Raw genomic sequence first — 15,213 nt, 5'->3', positions numbered from 1 at the left:
AATAGGGAAAGAGGGCAGTATAAATTAAAAGTCACATAACTGGTGAATTACCATTTATTTATTTAGAACAGCCACATTTTTATTGGAAACAATTCTCGCGTTATCAATACTGTATTAAAAAGGAAAAAATTGGCAATTCTCCCTACAAAATCCGTTACAATAAAAGATGATCATTTCAATAAATAATACAATCAATGCGGAATCAAAGGCACAAAACTTGGAGTTGATAATATAAAATCATGTCTGGTTACTCTTAGTGTATAAAAAAAAAAACAAAGCATTCATCATTACACACAGTAAGCCAATCTGCAGCCTAAAACAATTATTTTTTTATCTCTCTCTGAATACATCTATAGCTCCGAGATACATACTACCTAATTCCAAAAAGAAGAGCCATCCGTTGCTATTTGTATCTATCCCTTGTATATGTATTTTCTCAAAATTACTAGTTAGTTATCGCTACTACTTTAAACGTGATGAGTTTAGTGGATTACCTAACATAGGGCTGTAAAATATTGCTTCCTACAAGCTTACAAATGTCTGATTAGAATATTGTGCCTATATCGTTACCGTTATATATTTTTTATTGAAATATATATGTGTATATAATAGGATATCTCACGAAATATCAACAAGTATTAGTGACTGATACAGATAATTTAAGATGATAAGGTGTTGATGATGGTGGTGTGTTCTTAGATAGTGGCATGGGTGTTTGCTGGTTAAAAACCATGGACTTTGAGTTGGTCAGGTTTAGCCAGACCTGACTTTGTTAACCACTGGCATATATTTTCTCGCTGGTCCCCCTGCAGCTGCAACACCTCCCCGTACTCCGGGTGCTCGATTACTGTCCCATTGCAGGCGAACTCCTAAGAAGAGAATTTTTGTTTCCTTATTTCTATCTAATTTTTCCCTAAATCATTTTAACACCAAAATTGGGTCGAAAAATGTCTAGTTTTCAATTTTTTGTAATAGTTACAAGATACTATGTGAATGAATAAATAGTTATTTATTTAATAATTTTTCACAAGAGCACTTTCATAATTTCAGTAATTGCGAGACAAAAAGTTAAAAATAGGTCAATTTACTTCATTCAGTGTATTCAATGTGAATTTAATCCTTCCTAGGTGTAATAAAAATACTTCAACAGTATCTAACATATTAATATATTTTACTTTACCTTTTGAATTCCTACATATGGTTTGATTGATTAATATAGATTTTTAAGCAACTCAAGACAGAAAGACAGAAAAAACCAAAATCAATAAAATACTTAAAGTTACATAAATTAAATGTATATATAATAATTTTGAAGTGAAATATTTTAATCTACATAATTAACAAATATAATAAGCAGTGATATATAGCAATATACAATAAATTTATGAGATGTGAGCTGTTATCTACATTTAGCTGATATGACAAGTATATAAGTTTTATCTTGAATTATTTAAAAAAATATGAAATTAATAATATTTATAGAAAAAAATACATATCGAACCTGCACATTAAAAAATATAATGTTTAGAACTGTTTGAAAAGCTTTCGTAAAATTATATGTTTTTCTGCTGAACGTTTGCGTCGGTTCTATATTTAGCACAGTGAGTGACACTGACAAAAGATTTACTCATCAGAACGGACACGTATTACAATTAAAAAAATTTTATAGTTACCTTTTTACATGCTCTCACTATTTTCTTCAAGTCATATTCAGATGAGAGGCCTTGCACCGTGGTTAAGGTCTTACGACCATTCCGTTGCTGGATCCTTATATGCACGAGACCGTCTTGGACATCATCATCTGAACCCTTGATTGCATCTGCAAAGGGGTCTGCAGACAAAAAGAAAGAATTCGTTTGACGTTAAAATTTTGCGATCGTATTTATGACCAGAAGAGTTATATTAAAGGAGCGAACGGAAAATTGACGAAGACCATTAATAGATTGCATACTATGATGCAAGCTAAAGACGCCGACGCCATTTTGACAAAACTATCTTCTAGAATATGATCAGCTCCAGAACAGAAAATATAATACTTGCCGAATGTGTTGAGATTCTGGATGGACATACGACAAACAAAATATATCCCCGGGAGATATAGAATTGCAAAGTGCAAGTGCAGCTAAGAAAAATTACGGATGACGTACGATAACAGAAGCACCACGCAAGAATACTGCTAAACCCAAAAAACCTTGTACAGAGGTCACACTCAACCGGAAGTAAAAGTTGCATTTGTCATGAACAGTAGGTGGGGTTGCGCATGCGCTCTGTACTAACCGATAAAGTTCCGTTTACATGAAAGAAATGTTTTCTTATTTGATTGGTAAATGTAATAGCAAATTTAGTCCATGTAAATACGTAATATGCAGAATTACTTATAAAGTTTTAAGTCTACTCAAATGGAAACATACATTTCGTAAAACATAATTCAATTAATCTTAACAACCGTATTTTCATATTGAAAAGAACAAAGGTAAATTAACAGTAGCATCCGTTAAATAAATGACACACATACAGAACACATAATATATACCTATACAGTATAGTCGCACTGTCTATATATGGTACAGTTTTCATTTATATTTCTTTTATTTAATAAGAACTTTTTATAAGTTTATAAATAAGATCCAAGTTTATTTCCTTTGGGTACTGCACATTTTTTAATCATTTCTTTTGGAATGGCGTTTTTGGGATGATAAAATTGGGTAACATTGCGCGACGTTATCAAGTAGCATATAGACATTATAATTTTCCTTTTTTAGTGTCATCACATGGTGTATCCTGATTGGCAAATCGATGACGTATTGTAGAAATACTACAGGGTGTTCCAAAACGTTTTACTTCCTTGAAAAGGGTACTTCCACGAGTTCATTCGAAGCAACTATTTCCTTTGCAAAAATGTTGTCCGCGGCTTTGTTCTCGAATTATTAATGAAAATCATGGACCAATTAGAGCGCGGCTACGGCGGATGCATTCGGTCTCGACGACAGGTCCCGCTGAGTGTGAAGTTGGCATTGACCAAACCGGAATTCGTCCGTTGAAGACGCGCTCTGATTGGTCCGTGTTTTTCGTTAATAACTCCTTAACAAAGTCGCAGAGAACATTTTTTCAAAGGAAAACGTTATTTTAATGGCCTCAGGGATCACACCTTTCAAGGAAGTACAACATTTTTCGGACAGTCTGTATGCGTTCTAACACTAAGACGATTCGTTGGCCAATAGCTACAATACTAAATGCTTCCCTTTCTACCATTAAATGTGGTTCGATTCCCCTCTAGCGACTCTCTGCTTGCCAACCGCTGTCACACACAGTGTCGCCAGATGAGGGGTGGGAGCACGAATTGAGGGGAAAAAGTTACCCTCTCTCTGCCAGTACCAGAGTATGTACGACAGAGACAATACGCGTCACGTGACCGGATCGCGGCGGTAGAGGGGGAAGTTAGAGTGGGGACACATGTCTCGATCTGGTGACACTTATCGCACATTCTCGTCGTGCCGAGAGCCGTTAGAGGGGAATTTGATGGAGGAGAGGGAAGCGTACTACAAACTGTTTCTGGCAATCTGAGTATGCATGTGTTGACATTTCTTTCACATAACGTGGACAATAAGAAATTCCATCTTTGGTCAAATCAGTAATATAATATAATTTTTTATGAGATCGCTAATTAAGTCGAATAATTGTTGAAAAATGTTTACTTTTTATACAAAAGACTTAAAAATCTAAACTACCATTAGTTTGGGACACCCTGTATAGTAATGTATTTCGTATATCGTACAACAGAGAGCAGTAATAACTAAGTTTAATATTTCACAAATGGCCGCTTTACCAGAAAACAATGTACATATTCTGATCGCGGTAAAAAGAGTATCGTGTTCTCTCTTCTGTTGTGTAAATTTGATTGTTTCGTATATACAGGTGTGAAAAATTAGTGGTATGCTGTCTCTAGACAGTAATGAAACTCACCAGGATGAGGTATGTAAACTAATTAGTAATTTGAAACTGTCACAAACATTCGATCCTCCTTCTTTTAGGTTACATTATAATATACACCTTTTTTATTTTCGAAGATATATGTTTTAATAATTGTATACTCATTTTCTAGAAAGAATGATAGAATCAGCTACTATACATATGTGTACTGCTGTACATTACATTTTCGCCTTCGTATTTTATATAAAATACTTCATTTTCATAGCTTTGTTATTCTAATAGGACACATCACGTATAAACAACTTTTTTTTCGTTTGTTAAAAAGGAAAGATTATTGAAATTTTGTATCTGAACTTTCACTATATTGTTTCAATTATAAATTGATTACAGTTCAATTTATGATGTTACACTTTAAATATTGTTTTGTAGGAAACCACTAGTGAAAATGAATCAGATGATTATCCAAGAATACCTATCCACATGGACGAACCAAAAGAATGGACCTACACAATGAGGAGGCACATGCAGGTATCTTGGATGTAGTTGGCAAAAGAGATGTACTCGTAGAAAAAGTGGTGAAAGGTTATATGTCTTAAATTAATTATTACCTTATATTAGGAGGTGGTACCTAGATTATACCTTGGTCCATACAGTGCTGCTAGTCGTTCAAAATTACAATCTTTATTAGAACATGGTATAACTCATATAGTGTGTGTTAGACAAGATATAGAAGCAAATTTTATAAAGCCCAACTTTCCTGACAAATTCAAGTATGAAATATAAAAATCTTTAAAAGAAAAGATAATGCATGAACATTGAATATCTGTATTAATAAGTCATGTTGCAGGTATCTTGTTCTAAACATTGCTGATACAGCAACCGAGAATATTATTCAACATTTTCAAAAAGTTAAAACATTTATAGATGAAGGTTTAAGTTCCGGTGGTCAAGTCTTAGTACATGGTAATGCTGGAATATCAAGATCTGCTGCATTGGTTCTAGCATATGTTATGGAAACATATGGATTGTCACAGACGTAATGTCTTGATGTATAAAATTGTAATATTTCATCTTTATTAAGGAAAACACTGAAAGAAAATATTTTTTTAGACGAGCATATGCAATGGTACAACAAAGAAGGTTTTGCATAAATCCTAATGAAGGTTTCATGACACAATTAAAAGAATATGAACCTATATATCAAGCACAAAAGACATTAAGAAATGGGCAGCAAAGTTCAGTGAAACAACGAAGTAAACGAACTATACATCAAATGGATACTGAGCGAGCAGAAGATAGATGTGACGAGATGGACAGTTGATACTAATTGTAAAAATTATAAAATCACTAAAAGACTTATCTTAAACTAGATGAAAACCGATAGACTTAACAAAACAACAAGGCATGCTATATGTCGTCATGTTCAAAAAGATACCTAAACATGCAGGTACATTGTAAAATCAAATTAAATTGCTAATATAATATATAGAAATTATAAATTTATTGTAATACAAATGTATCTAGTTAAAGTAATTGTTTATTTAGGTAACCAAGGTGTTACTAGCGTTGGACGTTCTACCTATATTTTTTACTATAGCACATGCTAATAGTGATTAATAAACAGTAAATAATTTTTAAGACACATGCTGTCATAAATAGTAGTCTTAATTTTTATTTATTCAGAATGCAAGCTGTGGACAACTTATTACTCGCTTACAAAAAAAAATGCAATCAATATTTGTAAGCTCTTCACTATTTATTTTATTGACTACAATAAACATTGTACAAAATTTTTGTATATCGTGTACATTGAAACAATGCAGCTTAAGAAACATGGTAAACATTTTTTATTACTAAGTTTTGTATTTATTTCATACAACTTTTGTAAAATACACAGTTTTCTTAAACATGAAATTGCAATACATCAAATTAATGCTACCTATTTAATTCTTGCGGGAATCAGCAGGCAAAGTATGTCCTCATTCTTTTCATCTTTAAGCTCAAATTTGATAACCAAGGAGATCTATTATCATTAAAATGATTAATTAGAAAGTAAAAATGAAAAATCTCATTAAGAATAGTAATGTTACATTACCTTAGGATAAGATTTTAGCACTGGCAATGAATTTGAATAGTGACATTCTGTATCCTTAGCTACAGGACATTTGATTCCTGAAGAAGAAGTTTCACAAGCATCTGCATTCGGTAATGGAAAAGCTATAGGAATTTCCATGATAATTCCATGTACAACTGCAAATACTTTTGATACATCCGCCTCTGTAAAGAAAACAAATAATTTTTCGTATTTTGTATAACCTCCGCTTAAAAAAAAAAATTGTCACAAAGCATACCAACCAACTGAAAAGTCTATATCAATTGTTGCATTCGTATCTCGTACTAAATCACAAGCTTGTTTGGTCATATCACATCCACTAAAAGTTATAGATTTAAGCTTTCCAATTTTCGAGCCTGTATAAAAGAAAACAAAAACGAAATGCTTATAAGGGATTCGTTATCAAATTCAGCGTTCGGGTATAATCCTATTAGCACTAATAGGCTGAGTCAACGTTTATATACGTTAGGTATACGTTGTTAAATGTGTTACTCTTACAAGTAAAATTGCGTTTTGTTAAAATATTATGATAAAGTTCGTAATATCAAGACGCATTATTTATTCAATTATTATACTGCAGTCGATGAATTATACGAATGTGATGTTCCTTAAATATCACAGAAACAGTTGATGTTTCAGTTGTTTACGTAAAAAGGTTCCCATATTGACATAAGAAAAAATTACTAGCAACAGCCATGACTTTGAACTTCGTTTTCCGGACGCAAAACCCATCTCCGTTATTATTGAGATCATATATCATTATTTCAATTGTACGTTATGCAACCTATAATTAGATAATCCATTACTGTATTCGATCAAATACATTTTTGCGTTCAAAAAGTTATCTGCGATATAATTAAACTAATAATAAAAACAATTATTAAGCAACGAAAAGGTCAACAACTTATATCTCTTAAAAACGCAATGAATTAATTACAAATTCAAAATAATGTTCCTAAACACGGGAAATACAATTTTTAATTATTATTCACGATCTACGTAGATATATATATATATATATATATATATTTACATGAATCTGTCATTTATCGTTATCAGTTAACCATTAGTCACGAAATACTCTGATGTACCTCAAATAAATAAGCTTTTCTTCAGATCGGGAAGACAATATGGATACATTTCTTTAACTGTTTTTTTTTTTATATTTATGAGTATCTTAATTAGACTATGTAAAATCGCGAGATCGAATAAATTACTACACACCCCGAAAAAACAAATTATATATTCATCCGAAAATAAAGTTTTGACAAAAAACAAAAAATATCAACTTATCTGCGATTACGTGCTCTATTTGATTTTTATTAAAATTTAAGCTTACCACAGTCGTTGATTTCAACAGCTCGACATATCGATGGTAAGATAAAGATCAAGACACAGGGAAGAAGAAACGGAACGATTGTTGGACGCATCTTGTTCATTCGACCTCTGAGCGGCTAATAAACTATTGGCGAAGCTCTCTAAGGAAATAAACATCGGTCGGCGATCAACCACATTTCGAGTCGCGTCACCGACCCTGTTCTTAAGTTACGTGTGCACATGTATTTGAGTATTACTCATTCTCGTGAAGATAATGAAATGATACGATAATGAGGAATGATTTTCCTCGGTCAAAATACAATGTATGGAAATATGCAAATGTACAATCGGTGTACCTACGTGTTAAAAAATCCCATCAAGAAAAAACAAAGAGACAAAAGAAAAATGGAACGCGACGTTGCTCGCGAGACGACGCAATTGATAAAAAAAGACAGTGAACGCACTTAATGCATGTCAACTTCGCTTCAACGAATTGAACTCTGTAGATGATTCATGCAAATATAATACACTCCAGATAACGTTACTTTCCTTCTCGTAATAGCGGTAAACTTTCAAATTTAGCGCGCAGTTATAAATGCAATTGAACAGTATAGATAAGGATAGGGTCGCAAGTACATGTGACTATTTATGGTGCTGGTGACACAGCTATTTTGCAATACAGTCTAAATATATATATATAAGTGCGTGACTTTAAGGAATATCGTAGAATTAGCACGTTCAGTTCCATTCTAACAATCGGAGAGAAAAAAAGTATTCATCATTTTTAGTCACGATAACGTTCGGAAAAGTTGCGTCGAACGTAGCATCAATTTCAAAATCTATCAGGATTATCGAAAATGGAAAATAGGAATTATAATATATGTGTGTGTGTGTACTGTTCTACAAACGAGATGTCCTCACTTATGATACTATTGCAAGAAATACAAAGACAAAGTGGAATTAGTTAATTAAAAGTAGAAGTGAAAATGTCAAGTGCGAAGTTTAGAAAAGCGCAGTGCGTCGAAACTCGTAGGCTCGGAATCTGAAGATATAACAAGCTTCGCGGCATTAATCTGATACAAATTCTTCGAATGTTACTTACAACTTTTCTTATTCTGAGGCTTAATTATGGAGCTGTCGAGATTCTTATTTTCAGATTATACGAGTCTACGGAGATAGGTGTTAAAGCATTGGCGCGGATGAGCAATGTCAGTTACCGACAAAGATTTTCGACTATATCGGCATTCGATACATGATACTTCACGGAACAATAATTAGTTGAGAAGAGTGTAAATATTTCGAAATATTTCAAAGTGAAAGTGGCATAAATTATAATATAGAAAGTATATCATACTAAATGGAAATATGTTTTAACTATATTTGTATAATTTACATGCGTAAAATTAAAAATTTATTTATATGAATTGAAATAAGTTATACGACATATTATATTACTATTAAAATATGTGTAATGTGAAAGAATTGAAAATTGCTTCGTATAGGCGAAACTTAGCGCGTGGCAAATTGTTAAATACGCATGCGCGACCACGTACAGTATTCGGTCGACAACACACTGCCAACAAACACTTCAGTGCCTTTTAGTAGTATTGTTAAGTGTCTATTTGTTTACTACATTTATTGCACCATGTCGTCTGGCGGTTGGGAATTAGTTGGAAGAAACAAAAAAGATAAAAGCAATGGAAAGACCAATAAACTTACAAAGGCCGAAAAAAAAAAATTTATCGAGAATGCTCCGAAAGTAGAAGATTTTCGTAAGTTACTACTTTTAACCTCGACTTACAATAAGTTGCATTATTTCTACAGAATATTATTACTTAAAACATTAACTATCAAAAAGTAATTTAGTATAAACAAAAACATAATACGTACAGGCTTCTTTATATTAATATGTGTCATAAAATATTGTATACTGAAATATCTGTATACCTTAAAAATATGTTTGCAAAAATGTTCACTTCTTTTAGTACCTTTGAGTCAAGTCAAGACGTTATATGATAATTTGGATAATAATAAAGAAAACAAGAAACCATCAAAAGAAAAAGAGAATAAAACGAAAGAAAATGAAGAAAAAAAGAAACAACAGAAACAACAACAACATGTTGAGAAAAAGAAGCAAGAACCAAAAGAGAAGCCTCCAAAATCGATAAAAGATGCATTGGATATGGTATAACACTATATAGTTACATATATATTCTTTTATATAATTGTAGATTAACCTCTTTATACAAAACGTTTATTTTTCGTAGATCTATGTAGATGAGCTCTCAAGTGTTTTGACCAATGGTCAAATTAGATTTCCAGATGCTCCATTGATATGGCTGAAAGATCTTGCTGCATTTCTTAATCTAAAAATACCTGTTGACAAAGAAGATGCAGTCTTCTCAGGGAAACCTAAAGACTATCCATTGAGCATAGTACCTAAACCAATTTTTTCTATTTTAGATAAAGCCATTGAAATGGCAGGAAAACAGACAGCCCAAGTTTTTTATGAGAATACTTTGACAGCCATGGCTACTGATATGGTAAAAGGATCGCCTGTTGTTGGTCATAAAATATTTTTACAACTTTTAGCACATACTAATCCTGAAATGGTTATTGCCAGTATTAGTAAATTTATTATTGTGAAAAATTCTTACCAGAATAGAAAAACAATTGGATTGTCTTTATTATGGGCTTTATCTCAAGCTGGTAGAAAAGACTTGATTGTAGGATTAAAATTATGGCATGAAGTAATGTCTCCTATGTTAGAAACAAAGAGTTATTCTAGTTACGTGGCACAAATTCTGAATGATCTTGTTTTTGGGCATGAAAATGTACATGATCTTAAACCAGAACTCTATTTTGATATTATCGAAGATACATGTTCTGGAAAGTTTAATATTCCTGCCACTGTAGGCAGAGATGTTAATAATAGCATTGAAAGATTGAGAGTAAGCATCAATATACGTTTATACATATTAATATAATAACATTAAAATAGTAGACTATGTATACATTATAACGTTTTTTTCAGTTAATATTATTTAAGAATAAAAACATAAGTTATACGAAGCTGTTTGAGATATTAATGGGAAAAATGACACAAAAAGTGCATGCGAATTATAGAGATGAATTAATTAAAGATCTTGTAGCTTGTTTGGTGACTGACCCTCTTTGTTTTCCTGTTTGGAGATCACTTTATGCCAAAAATTTATATCAATCTCAACTACTATTGACATACATTGGTAAGATTTATTGTTATAAGTTAAATAATCATTCAATTACAAATGTTATTTGATTTTATTCTTCAGATGCGAAATGGAGTATTTTACGTACAACTTTAAAACTAAAATGCATGGAAGAGACTTGCATGCTATTCAACAGCACTGACGAGAAATGGAGAAAAGGAAAAGAAGAAAGTCTTGCTAATGCCTGCAGTAAAACATGCAAGGTAGGTTTCCATTTAAAATGTAATGAATATTGCATAAAATAGATTTATGTATCCATTATCATGATAATAACAATCATAATAATACTGTCGCGTTTTAATTTAAGTTGAGAATACATGTTCGAATCTGTAATATATCATTGCATGTATAATCTGTAAATATCTGTTTAGCAGTTAATTGTGTGTATTGCTGTGTATAGTTCTTTGTGTCCAAGTTCGTTTGAAATGACCCGCGCCGCACGGTCTTACAAGTTCTACGCATTACGTGTGCGCAAATGTATCTATGTATAGTATTTTAACGGTGCGCGACACATGAGTTGATTTTTGGCCGATTGCCCGAGTTTGTATTTGAAAAGGATCATTTAGAAACGAATACTCAGTGTACAGTTTGACGATACCGGCCGAAACATTGATTCGACCCTTATCAATACTACGCAACAAATAAAGTTTGATCGATTCAGATAAATTCAAATCTAACGTAAAGCTTAGGTTAGGTAAGCTTGTTTTTTCGGAAGTCTACTATCGATCGCATATTGTCCCCCCAACACCATCAGTGACGACATTCATCGCTCATTCTTCGTCGTCATCGAACCTTTTTTTTTATAAGTAAATATACATTTGGAACCGTGAAAACAGAATAATTTAGAAGACATTTTCTTGCTGCATCAATTGTAAAGGTAAGGCATGCGTATACATCAATCGGAGTAATTGTAATTCGTGTATGCGTATTGACGACATAATGTTTGACCTTTACTCCTGAAACTTCACGATGATATGTAGTTACTGGTAATTTATATAAATAATCACACAAGAAGCAGTGTTCTATGATTTTCTTCATATTGTATTGCAGGTTTTACTTTTAAAAATGACAGCGTCGTCCGATAAGAAGTTTCCCTGGAGAAAGGGAATTATTTTGTTATTAATTCTGACTGGTGCTTTTGTAGGTTACGATGTTTACCAACATGGTAGTTACAAAGGTAAGGCGAAAAAAAAAGTGAAAATTGGGTTTATATAAGTTTCATAATCGTTTTAATCAATAGTAAATTATTACCACGATTATTTAGAATCTAGTACAGATCAGCTACTAAAAAGGAGTGGAATATATGAACATGGACAGAAGACATGGATTGTAGTACAAGATTATTCTTCTAAAACACTTGAATTCATCGAAGCTAGTTCACCAGAGTATTACAAAGCAACTGTTGAAACATGTAAACCTTATATTAAATTAGCGGGAGATGTTTATCTTGTGGTAAGGAATGTTTCTATCAAAGTATATGGTAATGTGCTATCATATGCTGAAAAGAAAGGCCCTGTGGTACTTCAAACGGTAAGTATTCAAATCCTAATCCAAGGTGTTCGTACATAATATAAATGTTTTATATGTTTTGTAGATCGAACATTATGTTCCGGGAATGTTAGATGAAATTCATTTACGAAGTAATCAAGGATTAGAACTGGTGAAAGTTTATTCTAGCATATGTGCAGAGAAAGTCATTGAACACTCAAGTAAAACTCTTAAGTGGTTAGAGCATAATGTATTTATGTAAGTAGTGACATTTTTTCATACAAATATGTGAATGAATATATTTCATGACTTTGTTATCTTTTTCTTTTAGTGGGAAGCTAAGCCCAGAAAATTTACAAAGTTATGCTTCAAAAGCTATTGATACCACCCAAACATTAGCGAGTCAAACTTATGATTGGGTGTACGAAAAAGTGCAAACATTATCTAAAGTTCCATGAATGAAATTCTCTGGATGTTATAACCGATTAACTCGGTAATTCTTCTCCCACTCTCAGCATTTAATTTTATCATTCCAATATTGAAATGTTGTATATTTCCACATGTATATTGTGACGGCCATTTCACCTGTGATATTTGAAGAATGTATCATAATTCCAATGAATTGAGACATTTTAAAATGCTGGAAATTTGATCAAAGTGTTAGTTCTTTTTCTTAAGTTATTCTCTATGTCAAACAAGATGATTATTAAAGTAATATATAGACCACTTGATATAGGATTCAATTTGAACCTATTGTTTTCTACATTTATTTCTTTTTTTATGTTCCTATTACGTGGATTAAATGATAATATAACAAATTTATATATAAATTGAAAAATATGTTAAATAAAGTCACTTTTTTGGTACCCTTAGAAAATTAATGTAGGAGTGGGTAGCACGATTCATTTTTTTAATAGATGTAAAATATTACTATACGTTATTGGATACAAAAATAGGAGTAACAATAACGATGTTCACAGGAGTAATAGAATAATATCAGTAAATATAGGAATAGTAATAATTATTATTATAATTATAAATATAATAGCGCTAATAATGCAACTAATGGAGATGATTATGTGACTCCAGTCACATAGGTAGAACAATGTATGTAAAAATGAGTATTTTCATTTCCTTTCTTCTAAGAAATGAATTTGGTAAAAATTCCTTTTTATGTGTTTTTCTTTTTTTACGTTTCTTTTGTGCATGGTGGTCGTAAATTTCGGTTACAATTATAATTCATGAGGAAAGAAGACCTTCATTGTGTTTTTGTATATTTGATTACATAGATATTCTTCTTCTTCGTCTCTAATCCGTGCAAGCACTTCCAAAATTTGGCTGCAAAAAGGAATCAAATTAATAATTCGTTATTTTTAATTTATTTTCCAACAATAGGTTAATATTTACACTATGGTGCATGGTTCGTTCCTTCCTTTAATCATACGATCCGGTTGCCACTTTTCTTTTTTGACAGATACAAAATTAGTAATAACATCTTTCGCAGAAGCATGAGTTGGTCTTATTTCGCACCATGGACAGTCAGTTTCTATCATCAACCTATCCGAGGGAATTGTTGTTACAGCAAAAAGATTTTCTTCTGTTTTAAGAGAGCTACAAATACGATTAAAGTCAGCTGTGCTTGCATTGAACATTACAATTGTATAACTTATTTGACATACCATCCATTAATGCCAATATACAATCCCATTTGTAATATAGAATTTGCTTCTTCCGGATTGCCATCGAAAGAGTGCACAACACCTGCTGTTAATGTATCTTTATGTTTCCTTAAGATTTTCACAAAATCTTCGCTAGCATTTCGGCAGTGTAAAAACATTGGTAATTTCAAAGTGGAACATAAAGATAGTTGCATTTCAAAATACTTTTTCTGCACTTCCTTTGAACAAAACTGTAGCCTATCATAATCCAATCCCATTTCACCAATAGCAACAACCTTATCCTTATTATCTATGGCTAAATCTGATAACGACTTCAGATAAGCTTCTGGATTTCCACTTTCTTCAAACTCATTGCAACGTGTTGGATGGCAACCAACCGTTGAAAATAATCGTTCTGCAATATGTGCAGCAATAAAAATCAGATCAACTTTTATAAAATCAAAAGAAAATAATACAAAGTATACCTAGATATTTCCATTGACATGCATTTTGTTGTTGTAGTTATATGAAACAGAATCACAGCAACCATCGCATCTCTCTTTCAGCGGTTTCTTCATGTGTGATTTAATACGAGACAAATAAACAATAGCTGTACATTATAAGATTAAGTCTAGCCTCACAGTTGTAAGCCTGCAAGGTGTATAAATTATTAATTGTATCATAGTTATTGATTTTTTATGCAAAATAGAGTTCTTATGTACTGAACTACAGCTGCCTATGGTAGAGAGACGCGACAGTAACAATGTTTCATTTCTTTAACTAATTCGTACACAATGCAATTATTGTTTTAAAAGTATTTATGCAATAATATCGTACCATCTGTTCTTGCTATTTCAATAGCTTTTTTACTTTCTTCTATATTACCGGCAGTGATTATAATTTTGGAGAGATCATTATTCCAACTTCGTTCTAAAACTTTATTTAAATCTGGTTGATGTTTCTGAGATCCGTGATAAATTCCTTGGTACATGGGGTCCGTCAAATTTGCTCCAATATCTATATCAAAACGAAGATTGATAGCACATATAAATAGTAAGTGTATAACCTTCAGCCAAGTATTTTAAATGAACAACAAAAAAAGGGATGTTGCAGCTTTTATTTAAACAAATGGATTGGTAAATATTTAGGACTAGCATCGAAGAAAGGATACAATTACCTATAAATTTCCGTAAATTACTCATTCTAGCTCCAATCATTCGACGTACGAACAAAGTGACAGTTTTCCGAGCACTGTCTAAAAGGTTAGCAGGTGTCTCATTTAACCGGCGTTCTACACTGACACATGGATTTACTAAATACGTATTCGACATTATCCGAGAGGGAAAGTTATGATTTCAAATTATTTTTTTTGCAGTTTCAGATCAGTTTCATTAACTATATGAGATTATACAATATATTATTTTGATCGAAAATTTATAATAATTTGTAATAAATATAA

At 32.0% G+C, this 15,213-nt stretch overlaps 5 protein-coding genes across 8 annotated transcripts; 2 read left to right on the top strand and 3 right to left on the bottom strand.

Moving 5' to 3' along the window:
• Positions 1-38: 38 nt before the first annotated feature.
• Positions 39-2,223, bottom strand: Eif1 (eukaryotic translation initiation factor eIF1). Its single transcript, XM_076800468.1, has 3 exons — positions 2,041-2,223; positions 1,674-1,831; positions 39-869 (listed from the first exon to the last, which is right to left on the bottom strand). Exons 1-3 carry the CDS (start codon positions 2,066-2,068, stop codon positions 723-725), a joined length of 333 nt encoding a protein of 110 aa, XP_076656583.1. The 5' UTR covers positions 2,069-2,223; the 3' UTR covers positions 39-722.
• A 1,536-nt stretch (positions 2,224-3,759) lies between these two features.
• LOC143361523 (serine/threonine/tyrosine-interacting protein) lies at positions 3,760-5,844 on the top strand. 3 transcript variants are annotated; one of them, XM_076800995.1, is made up of 6 exons: positions 3,760-3,837; positions 3,916-3,972; positions 4,360-4,458; positions 4,549-4,700; positions 4,778-4,966; positions 5,041-5,844. In XM_076800995.1, the coding sequence occupies exons 2-6, from the start codon at positions 3,934-3,936 to the stop codon at positions 5,249-5,251; spliced, it is 690 nt and encodes a 229-aa protein (XP_076657110.1). In that variant the 5' UTR covers positions 3,760-3,837; positions 3,916-3,933; the 3' UTR covers positions 5,252-5,844. The 3 variants fall into 3 exon arrangements, 1 of the variants encoding a protein (XP_076657110.1); XR_013083474.1 differs by having other exon boundaries at positions 3,791-3,972; positions 5,041-5,377; positions 5,476-5,844; XR_013083475.1 differs by having other exon boundaries at positions 3,791-3,972; positions 5,041-5,377; positions 5,455-5,844.
• LOC143361524 (NPC intracellular cholesterol transporter 2 homolog a) lies at positions 5,774-8,574 on the bottom strand. Of its 2 annotated transcripts, XM_076800996.1 has the most exons (5): positions 8,463-8,574; positions 7,383-7,521; positions 6,286-6,399; positions 6,026-6,207; positions 5,774-5,953 (listed from the first exon to the last, which is right to left on the bottom strand). In XM_076800996.1, the coding sequence occupies exons 2-5, from the start codon at positions 7,480-7,482 to the stop codon at positions 5,870-5,872; spliced, it is 480 nt and encodes a 159-aa protein (XP_076657111.1). In that variant the 5' UTR covers positions 7,483-7,521; positions 8,463-8,574; the 3' UTR covers positions 5,774-5,869. The 2 variants fall into 2 exon arrangements, with proteins under 2 accessions (XP_076657111.1, XP_076657112.1); XM_076800997.1 differs by lacking the exon at positions 8,463-8,574 and having other exon boundaries at positions 7,383-7,538.
• A 207-nt stretch (positions 8,575-8,781) lies between these two features.
• On the top strand, positions 8,782-12,822 carry Tmem214 (Transmembrane protein 214). The gene is made up of 9 exons (XM_076800990.1): positions 8,782-9,132; positions 9,346-9,545; positions 9,628-10,311; positions 10,395-10,605; positions 10,672-10,811; positions 11,659-11,785; positions 11,873-12,138; positions 12,203-12,354; positions 12,428-12,822. Exons 1-9 carry the CDS (start codon positions 8,898-8,900, stop codon positions 12,552-12,554), a joined length of 2,142 nt encoding a protein of 713 aa, XP_076657105.1. The 5' UTR covers positions 8,782-8,897; the 3' UTR covers positions 12,555-12,822.
• Positions 12,752-15,057, bottom strand: LOC143361521 (deoxyribonuclease TATDN1). Its single transcript, XM_076800991.1, has 5 exons — positions 14,932-15,057; positions 14,592-14,771; positions 13,776-14,169; positions 13,504-13,707; positions 12,752-13,434 (listed from the first exon to the last, which is right to left on the bottom strand). The coding sequence occupies exons 1-5, from the start codon at positions 14,969-14,971 to the stop codon at positions 13,329-13,331; spliced, it is 924 nt and encodes a 307-aa protein (XP_076657106.1). The 5' UTR covers positions 14,972-15,057; the 3' UTR covers positions 12,752-13,328.
• Positions 15,058-15,213: the final 156 nt, after the last annotated feature.

Source organism: Halictus rubicundus, chromosome 15, assembly GCF_050948215.1.
Source record: "Halictus rubicundus isolate RS-2024b chromosome 15, iyHalRubi1_principal, whole genome shotgun sequence".
NCBI classification, from domain to species: Eukaryota; Metazoa; Arthropoda; class Insecta; order Hymenoptera; family Halictidae; genus Halictus; species Halictus rubicundus.
This window is presented reverse-complemented; position numbering and strand designations above follow the sequence as displayed.

Excerpts from the sequence above, each read along its gene's own strand:
- Eif1 (XM_076800468.1), bottom strand. The coding sequence starts at position 2,068 with ATGTCCATCCAGAATCTCAACACATTCG. Across the intron at positions 1,832-2,040 it reads CCAGAATCTCAACACATTCG|ACCCCTTTGCAGATGCAATC; the intron begins GCAAGTATTATA and ends TTTTGTCTGCAG. Across the intron at positions 870-1,673 it reads TAGTGAGAGCATGTAAAAAG|GAGTTCGCCTGCAATGGGAC; the intron begins GTAACTATAAAA and ends TTCTCTTCTTAG.
- LOC143361523 (XM_076800995.1), top strand. The coding sequence starts at position 3,934 with ATGCTGTCTCTAGACAGTAATGAAACTCACCAGGATGAG. Across the intron at positions 3,973-4,359 it reads ATGAAACTCACCAGGATGAG|GAAACCACTAGTGAAAATGA; the intron begins GTATGTAAACTA and ends ATTGTTTTGTAG. Across the intron at positions 4,459-4,548 it reads CAATGAGGAGGCACATGCAG|GAGGTGGTACCTAGATTATA; the intron begins GTATCTTGGATG and ends ACCTTATATTAG.
- LOC143361524 (XM_076800996.1), bottom strand. The coding sequence starts at position 7,482 with ATGAACAAGATGCGTCCAACAATCGTTCCGTTTCTTCTTCCCTGTGTC. Across the intron at positions 6,400-7,382 it reads TGTTGAAATCAACGACTGTG|GCTCGAAAATTGGAAAGCTT; the intron begins GTAAGCTTAAAT and ends TCTTTTATACAG. Across the intron at positions 5,954-6,025 it reads TGCTAAAATCTTATCCTAAG|ATCTCCTTGGTTATCAAATT; the intron begins GTAATGTAACAT and ends TAATGATAATAG.
- Tmem214 (XM_076800990.1), top strand. The coding sequence starts at position 8,898 with ATGCGCGACCACGTACAGTATTCGGTCGACAACACACTGCCAACAAAC. Across the intron at positions 9,546-9,627 it reads TAAAAGATGCATTGGATATG|ATCTATGTAGATGAGCTCTC; the intron begins GTATAACACTAT and ends TATTTTTCGTAG. Across the intron at positions 10,812-11,658 it reads CCTGCAGTAAAACATGCAAG|GTTTTACTTTTAAAAATGAC; the intron begins GTAGGTTTCCAT and ends ATTGTATTGCAG.
- LOC143361521 (XM_076800991.1), bottom strand. The coding sequence starts at position 14,971 with ATGATTGGAGCTAGAATGAGTAATTTACGGAAATTTATAG. Across the intron at positions 13,708-13,775 it reads TATATTGGCATTAATGGATG|CTCTCTTAAAACAGAAGAAA; the intron begins GTATGTCAAATA and ends TCGTATTTGTAG. Across the intron at positions 13,435-13,503 it reads AACGAACCATGCACCATAGT|CCAAATTTTGGAAGTGCTTG; the intron begins GTAAATATTAAC and ends TCCTTTTTGCAG.